This window comes from Helianthus annuus, chromosome 7 (genome assembly GCF_002127325.2).
Source record: "Helianthus annuus cultivar XRQ/B chromosome 7, HanXRQr2.0-SUNRISE, whole genome shotgun sequence".
Taxonomy (NCBI): Eukaryota; Viridiplantae; Streptophyta; class Magnoliopsida; order Asterales; family Asteraceae; genus Helianthus; species Helianthus annuus.
In genome coordinates this window covers 103,550,622-103,560,268 of record NC_035439.2, presented here as the reverse complement: position 1 = coordinate 103,560,268, position 9,647 = coordinate 103,550,622, and the positions used below count along the sequence as shown (strand labels likewise).

At 38.9% G+C, this 9,647-nt stretch overlaps 1 protein-coding gene across 1 annotated transcript; it reads right to left on the bottom strand.

The window, feature by feature from the left end:
* Positions 1-381: 381 nt before the first annotated feature.
* Positions 382-1,346, bottom strand: LOC110942470 (protein FAR1-RELATED SEQUENCE 5-like). The gene is made up of 2 exons (XM_022184248.1): positions 1,341-1,346; positions 382-1,071 (listed from the first exon to the last, which is right to left on the bottom strand). Exons 1-2 carry the CDS (start codon positions 1,344-1,346, stop codon positions 382-384), a joined length of 696 nt encoding a protein of 231 aa, XP_022039940.1.
* Between the last annotated feature and the right edge of the window lie 8,301 nt (positions 1,347-9,647).

Genomic DNA, 9,647 nt, shown 5'->3' with positions numbered 1-9,647 from the left:
CGTTATCCAATCGCCACTTTCAAAATTATATTTTGCACGTAACAATTCCCATCGACTTTCAAACTCCTCAACCGTATTACTCTTTACCCATTGTTTGTGTAATTCAAAAGTATCTTGTTTCTCATTTTCTAATAGTGCACCACCAAAAAGTATGGATTGACCATGATGATTCACCCCGACAAAAGAAGCAAATGGCATCTTAAATTTGTTGGTCATATATGTGACATCAAACACAACAACGTCCCCAAATTTTACATATGAGTCTCTTGATCTCCCGTCAGCCCAGAAAATATTTCTTGGAGACCCGTCGTCAAATAAATCCACAACAAAATAAAGATTAGGGTCTTCTATTAGTTTATCTTGGAAATGTTTAATAAGCCCTTAAAATTCCTTACATTTATATTGTTTCCGCTGATCTGCTAAGATATCTGCACATTGCTTTGATGAGACATCATTTTCATTTGAATCTTTCATGGTATTTACGACCTTCTTGATTTGACAAGGTTTCAACCCGGATTGACCAAGTTCCGATACTAGGGCTTTGCATGCCATTGAGCGGTGAAACTTTCCATGAGACCGATGTTTCATTACTTTGGTAGGAGTAACAGTTAACTCATGATTATGTGAGTCGTTAAATCTATCCACAAACCATTTCCCTTCTTTATTTTTTGAAATCCGAATATATGCTTCACATCCGGTCCTTAATTCTCTACGACGTTTCTTAACATCTCCATTAGAACTATTGCATTTCATGTCTTTAAAACCCTCTTTGTTACACACGAATTTCCTTCGATAAGGCTCATTTGTGGTCTTATTTTTAAAAAACGAAGATATACGTATTCCAAATCCATGTAAAAACGCATAGCGATTGTAGAAATCATATGCATCTTCGGGAGAATCAAAAATCATTCCCATTACATCATTGGCTTCTTCTTTCTCAAACCCATAATCTATGTCTACATCATTCATTTTCTCTGTTTCAACGTCTAGGTTGTTATTGTTGGCCAAATACCTGTTCGCGTCAATATCTACAATCAGATGTGATTTGAAATCCGTTGTGTTATGTATTTCCTGTATGAACAAAAGTAAAAACTTTGTATTTCAAATTAAGCAATTGAAATTACTGGGAAGTAATTTTATATAGAAATTTTGAATAACAACAATCACTTTAATCTCATATTAGTTTACCTCAGTGGTCAACCAATTGGAAATAAAATTAATGGATTTGAATTAGGGTACGACATATTGATTCGTATTTCAAGTTAGTCAATTGGAATTGCTGGAAAGAAATTGCATGTAGAAATTTTGAACAACAATCACTTTATATCATATCAGTTTACCGCCATGATCGACCAAGTGGAAATCAAATTAACGATATGAATAATGGTATGACAGATTGATTCGTAATTCAAATTAATCGATTGCCGATGATGGAAAGTAATTGTATGTAAACTTAATTGGTCTGTAATTCAAAGTAATCGATTACCTCCATCAACTACTAATTGGAAATTTGGATCGAAATCAATTGCGAGTGGTTGGAGATTCAATGTTAATAGGATTGGAATTGTTGAAGATGATGATTGCCAAACAAGGTCGAATGATTCTCTTGGATGTTGTTGAACTAAGTTTTACGTATTTGTTGGGGAGGATGATTGTTTCTCTAACTAAAAAGATTTAAATAAATTTTAGTCAAAGTTAATTTAGGAATTAAAGTTTGGATAGATTTTTAGCAAAACTACGTAGTTTTGGATGGTTTCACATCTAAGTTTGCCAAACAGTTTATTATTGTTGTTATTATTATTTAATTTAATTTAATTCTGTAGTCAGAAGAGGAAGAGATGTTTGTCCCACATTCTGAGTTTGATGTCGCGGAAGGATCTCAACCTTTGGAAGGTATTAATCAATTTCTATTGTTTCATTTTCCGTACTTGAATTTGTGCTCGTGTAGATATATGTAATTTGATTGATGGTTAGTAAACTAACTTACCCTTTTTTTATCAGAAACTGCTAATGCTATTGATGCACCAATAATTGATGATCTACTATCAGTAATTTAGTCCCGAACAACGTGCCTACTCTGAGAAAGCATATTAATTATGATGATTGTGATGATTGCAGAATGGTTCGCATGCCTCAGCAGAGAGGATGCAGGACTTTAAATAGATAAAACATTTACAAATAGGTACACAAGAATTAGATAAGTATATAAAATACACAAAAGGTTTTTATACGTTAACATCCCCCTTCAAGCGAAACGGTGGAGGACGAAGCCAAGTTTATCCCTGAAGAACTCAAATTGATGACGAGAGAGACTTTTGGTGAAGATGTCCGCAACCTGAAGCTTGGTAGGAACGAAGCAAGTAGATAGTTTTCCTGATGTGACAAGTTCCCTGATGAAATGATAGTCAAGGTCAATGTGCTTGGAACGTTTGTTGGAGACCGGATTCTGACTGAGGAAGATAGCACTTTTATTATCACATAGAAGGGTTGGCCGATCGGGTGGAAGAGCATGAAGCTCACGAAGAAGATGAGATATCCAAACTTGTTCAGCCGCAGTGCTAGCCATCACACGATACTCAGATTCACAACTGGAGCGAGAAACAGTGGATTGCTTTTTGGCACTCCATGACACAAGGTTTCCACCCAAAAAGATAGAGTAACCAAACGTGGAGCGACGAGTGTCAATGCACCTAGCCCAATCCACATCAGAGTAGCCAATAATGTTTGTGTGTTGTGGGCGAGTGAACGTAAGAACTAATGCAATTGTCCCTTTAACGTACCGAAGGATGCGCTTGACACCTGTAAAGTGCTCAACAGTGGGGTTTTGTAAGAACTGGCTTACCTGATTAACTGCATATGAAAGATTTGGTCGGGTGATGGTTAGGTATTGTAAAGCACCAACAAGCGAGTGATACACAGTCGGATCCTTGTAAGGAACCCCATCCTTGATGAAACTTGCATTGGGAGATAACGGAGTATGAGTGGGCTTACAATCGAGAAGTCCTGCACGCTCCAAAATGTCATGAGCGTATTTGGTTTGACTTAAGAACAATCCATTAGGTGTGTAAGCAACCTCAAGTCCCAGAAAATAATTTAACTTGCCGAGATCCTTGATAGCGAATTCTTTGTGAAGGCTGGCCATGAAGTCAGAGATGATCGTATCTCGATTCCCAGTAAGAATCAAGTCATCGACATAAACCAGAAGATACATAATGCAAGAGTCTCGTTTGAAAATGAACAACGAGGTGTCAGCACGGCTACAGATAAATCCATTATGGAGAAGGAAATCACTCAACCTGTGAAACCAGGCTCTGGGTGCCTGTTTGAGACCATAGAGGGCCCTATTTAGCCTACAAACATGAGTAGGGAATCGTGGATCAGTGAACCCAGGCGGTTGCTCCATGAGTATAGTCTCAGTAATGTGGCCATGCAGAAAGGCGTTATTGACGTCCAACTGGTGTAGAGGCCAATTATTAATGACAGCCAGAGATAACACAATACGGATTGTGGATGCTTTAACAACTAGACTAAACGTGTGATGAAAGTCCAAGCCCGGGACCTGGCTAAAACCCTGAGCAACTAGACGAGCCTTATACCGATCAATGCTACCATCCGCTTTGTGTTTGACCCGAAATAACCATTTAGATCCAACGATATTCTGATTGGTAGGTCTAGGGACAAGATACCAAGTGTTGTTGTTGGATAGAGCCAGTAATTCTTTATTCATCGCCTCAAGCCAGAGCGGGTGTTTGAGGGCACTTTTGTAGGTTTTAGGTGTGTCATTGGAGAAGAGGGCTGAGTATAAAGGATGTTTTTGAGTGTGGGCCAGGTAGGTTCGATGTTTAGGTTTAAAGATTCCGGATTTTGATCAAGTTGTCATGGGATGAGAGGAGGGAGTAGCTTGTGGGTGCAGCGGAGGTGAGGGATTGGGCTGGGAGGAGCGAATTGGGATTGGGCCTGGGCCGGTTCAGCCTGTGTCTGCTCCGAAGCTGGTTGGGTTGTGGACTGTTGAGTCATTTGTGGGGTGGTTGTGGGGGCTGCTTGGGCTTCAATGTTTTGGGCCGAAAGGGTAGGCGGAGTGGCTATTGGGTTAGACTGAGGATTTTGAGTGTGTTGGGTAGGAACAGTAGGTTCATCACAAAGATTACAAGGAGGTGTTTTGGGTGGTGGGGTATTATAAGTGACAATGGGTGAGTCAATGGTGAATGTGTGCCAGGGAAGAGAGTCAATATGTTGTGAGGTTGAACTATCTCTAAAAGGAAAAGTATGTTCATCAAACCGAGCGTGTCGGGTAATGAAAGTGCGAGAGGTGATTGGTTCGAGACATTTGTAGCCTTTGTATTGTGTGTTGTAACCCAAGAAAATACAAGGTAAGCTTCGTGGTGAGAGTTTGTTTTCGGAGTAGTCACGAAGGTAGGGGTAAACACGACACCCAAATGGTCGAAAATTTTCATAGGTTGGGGGGTATTGAAGAGTTATTCAAATGGTGAAATACCATTCAATACAATAGTGGGTAGGCGGTTAATAGTGTAGACAGCAGTGCAAAAAGCATCAACCCAATAGGATGGTGGGATGTTGCTATTAAAAAGAAGTGCCAATCCGGTCTCGACCACATGTCTATGTTTTCTTTCCGCTCGCCCATTTTGAGGGGGCGTATAAGGGCAAGAGAGGCGATGAAGAGTTCCATTATCTTCTAATAATTTTTTAACCCGATTGTTCGTAAATTCCGTGCCCCCGTCGCTTTGGAATATTTTGACTTTTTTAGAAAATTGAGTTTGTACAAAATTGATAAACACCATAAATGTAGAGGCAAAGTCACTCTTGCTTTTTAAAGGATATAGCCATGTAAAACGAGACGAGTCGTCAATAAATATGACGTAGTAGCGATATCCATCAACGGACATAACGGGTGATGGTCCCCAAAGGCCACAATGGACCAAGTCAAGAGGATTAGTGGCACGCTTGTCATTTAACGAGTAGGGCATGCGTTTGCTTTTAGCCATCTCACAAGATGAACAAATAGTAGGTTTGGGTAAAATAGATGTAAGATTTAAACACCCTTTTTTATTAAGAAGCAAAATTATATCAAATGATACATGGCCCAAACGGAGATGCCATAATTCAAAGGATGCCTTTAAAGGAGAACTTGAAGCAGCAACAAACGACTTCGCTCCATTATTCAGCACATAGAGTCCATCTTCACACCGACCTTGGGCGAGCACCCTTTTTGTCACCCGATCCTGAATATAAAAGTTTGGTTGCGAAAACAAAACGTCCACATTATTATCAGTCGTTAGTTTGCTTATAGAGAGAAGGTTTCGAGCCAAATTTGGTACAACCAAAACATTATTAAGATGAATATTTGGCGAAATAGTGGTATTGCCTTTTAGAGTGACAGGAAGTGATTTACCGTTTCCAAATGTAACGTTGGTGCCATGCGGAACTGGAGTGGGCTGGCTTATGTTATCTGAATTTTCATTAAGATGATCAGTGGCACCCGTATCAGCAGTCCAATCGGGTATACCTGGAATGACATTACACTGAGCATGAAAAGCTCTAGCAAGTTCTTCATTAGGGTTAATAGGCTGAGAAGTAAATGAGGCCAAGTTCGGACAACGGTTAGCATAGTGTCCATCAACACGACACAGTTGACAATGGGGACCCCTTCTTCCACGAGGACGATTGTCACCGGAATATGAAGACCCACGAGAGCGACCCCCTCGACCCCGAGAATGAGGGAAGCGATTTGTTTGAGACTGAAAGGCAACAGCAGGTGTGTTGGACGAGCCATGTATGGACCGAAGAAAGAGCTCATGGCTCTCAGCCTGAGCAAGTAGGTCACGGAACGTTGGTGAGGGTTTTGAGGCCCGAACTGTTGTGGAGAAAGTCTCAAAGGAAGGTCCGAGACCGCACAAAAACTAGTGCAACTTGTCGGTTTCATGAACCGGGTGACCAACAGCCGTTAATTGGTCACACATGAGCTTAAACCTTCGACCAAAATCTGAGACTGAGGAGGTTCCTTTGCTGATTTGGCGTAGTTGATCTTTGAGATTCTGAACACGTTCGATTGACGTGTTACTATAAGCATGCTCGAGGGCCAACCAGATGGCATGGGCGGATGGGAGCCCAAGAACTTCAGCAAGAGCCTCTTCAGAAAGGCTGGCATGAAGGATCAGAACAGCCTTCCAGTCATCAGAACGCCATTTAGCCAAATCAGGGTTGGGAGCGGGTTTGTTTTCAACAAGAATTTCTGCAGCGGGAGGAGTGGAACCATCGATATGAGGCAACAAATCTTGGCAGTCTAGAATAGGTAACATATGGTGTCTCCAGATGAGATAATTTGCAGAGGTTAGTTTGATTGTGAGCATATGAAAGATGGTGTTGAGACTGACCGAAGAATCAGAGGAGGAGGACGATGAGGCCATGTTGCTGGAAAAAAGATGAGGGGTCAGAGAAGATGAGGGAGACGAAGTGAAAGGGCAGGGGGGAGGGGAAGGATTCACTGGCAAATTGATACCATGTGATGATTGCAGAATGGTTCGCATGCCTCAGCAGAGAGGATGCAGGACTTTAAATAGATAAAACATTTACAAATAGGTACACAAGAATTAGATAAGTACATAAAATACACAAAAGGTTTTTATACGTTAACAATGATGATAGTGGAATTTCTTATGTGCAACCAGGCGGAAGTTGATTCTTCTTCATTGCCATCTTTGTTTGATCCAAATCAAATTCTGGAATGTGTACATGGTTAATTGACAAAGTTATTGGCCGATTATGCGGTTAGTTGATGTTCCATTGTTGATTTTAAGCACCGGTGGACCAAGAGCAAGTGTGTGTTTGCCGGCCTTCAAAGACTTCGAAAACCCTCTTCGACTTGGTACCTCTTTCATAATTTATAATATATTTTGTTCAAATCTTGTGTACCAATCTTTTATACAGATTAGCATTGCCACTTTCCATATCGATAAAATTGATGGTTAAGTGTTTCTAGCATATTGCAAAATGTCTTGTCAATGATTCATGGCTGAGTTCAACTGGAATTGCAAACAACGGACATTCCATCTCAGTTATCTGTGTTACAAATGATGAAGAGTGGTAATCAACTAATCACTAATTTACATTTTCTAAATTCTGCTCTTGGAGCCTTCTTGCACTTTTACTTTAATGATAATATTTGTAATTGTTCTTTTAATATGGAATTTGGTGATAACATCTTTATTAATTCACACGGTTCTAATATCGCCAACGGCACACATGTTTTGCTTCACATATATAATACAATGCCATGTATTTTTGCTATCCATTAATGATAAAATGACGTGTGTGCTGGTGTTTATAATTTTAGGTATATTTTAAGATACTTTTTTTTAGTTATTGCAAGGAAGTAGATGTGGTGTCAATTGTTAACCTTTATCTTACCATTTTAACCAATCTGCTGGATGTTACTACGATGTATGACTCTCCGCCCTACTAAATTACCGATCTTTTTTGTTAATTAGTTTTCACATGAATTTGTAAGCTATGGTTTATGGTGGATTTGATCAGTTGAGTGATCTTTTTTGTTAATTGGTTTTCACATGAATTTGTAAGCTATGGTTTATGGTGGATTTGATTAGTTGAGTGTTGTACTATATTCTGAAGTAGTGATTTGGCTTGGATTTGTGTTCTAAGTTTTCTTTTCTTTGATGACAGGGATCTCAATAACATTAAAGTTGACTAGACCAGTTCCACCTCAAATTAGGTGTTTGAAACGGGTAACTCGAAATAGAAGACCAGGGGTAACTCGAAATAGAAGACCTAGGTTTTATTTGACCCGTTTTATGTTACGTCTGCAATAGAATCTTGTTGGTTTATTTTACCCATTTAGAAAATGGGATCCTTTTATTTGCCCATGTCTAATGCCCATCAATTCAACATTTGTTAAAGCACATTCATTAGATCAGTGCATTGTATTTAAGCAAAATGGTTTTTGTTAAATTTTGACGTAAACATTCCCGTCCACCGGACGAGTAAAGTACTAGCTAACAATAGTTTTTATTGACGTATATGTCAAAAACTTATAGATCCATGTTTTAACTTGAGTAAATTGTTATTTTAGTCACTAAGGTTTGTTTAAATTTGTCATTTTAGTTTAAATAGTTTTTTTCTTCTTTGGTCTTTGACTTTTCTTTTCTATTGCTATTTTGATCACATACCCTAACTCCGTCCAAAAACCCAATTTTTAACCAGGGGTATTTTGGAAATTAACTTTATAAATCTTTTCACTTGCCATGTTGATCCATTCTTTTAAAATGTTGATCCATTCTTTTATAAATCTTAGCAAATCATGCCCTGTTAACCTAATACTTAGGTTATATAAAGGTGTTAAGGCATGTGTAACTTGGATTTTGTCCGGAAATATCAGGGATGTCGGTTCGTTCGATCGTACCGTTACGCGTTTTGTAAATAAAGTATAACACTTTATCGAACACGAAAATGATCGAAATTGTGCAACGATTGAAAATTTTGCATTCTCACCAATAAAATACAAGATTTTATTGAATAAAAATGTCTGAGATTGTATAATGATTAAAAATATGTATTTCGTAAAAAAATACACTATCTTATTGAATACAAAATTGTTCGGAATTGTACAATGATTAAAAAGGCACAAATGTCACATCAAATTCAAGTCTCAGACAAGAAATCAATATGCAACACCCTTGGAAACTAGGACGCATGCTCAGACCCAAAATCCAAATTCCAACAGCCCAATAACAGGCCCAAGAAGATTGAATCGAGTGTCTAAACTGAATCCAAAATATGTGGTTAACGTGGCGGTGACCGAGGTGGAAGAATCCAAACTTGATATGTTCGAGGAGGCATGCGAGAAGGAAGAATGGAACCATGCGATGCAAGATGAAATTAAAGGCATGAACAAGAATGAAACATGGGTTTTGGTGCCTAAACCCAAAGATGTTAAACCAATATCTTGCAATGTTTAAAATAAAATGTAAAACAGATGGGTCAATCGAAAGATAAAGCTCGATTGGTGGCACGTGGTTTCTCGCAACAATTTGGCATTGATTATGAGGATACTTTCAGCCCCGTGGCGAAAATAGCAACGATTCGAGTGTTGATAGCGGTAGCGACAAGCAATGGTTGGAAGTTACACCAAATGGAAGTTAAAAACGGGTTTCTTTATGGTGATTTAGATCATACAATACAAAAGGAGCAGCCTAAGGGATTTGTAAGTGAGATGTTTCCAAATCACGTATGTAAACTAAACAAATCCATTTAGAGTTTAAAATAGTCCCCAAGGGCGTGGTTTGGAAAAAATGGGAGAGTTTATGCAACATAATGATTTCTAGATGTCTAAGGCAGATGCAAGCAAGTTTATTAAGTCCGGTGGATCAAAAATAGTGGTAGTATTGATATACGTGGACGATTTGATCATAACAGGAAATGACGAAGAAGGTATTAATCAACTTAAACAAAACTTATGTGTTCGTTTTTGTATGAAAGACCTTGGAAAACTTAGTCATTTCCTAGGCTTGGAGTTAAAATACAAAGAGGGAGCGATTATTCTTCATTAACAAAGGTACTATGTTGATTTACTCGCACGGTTCGGTATGCTCGATTGCAAACCCATTGACACACCC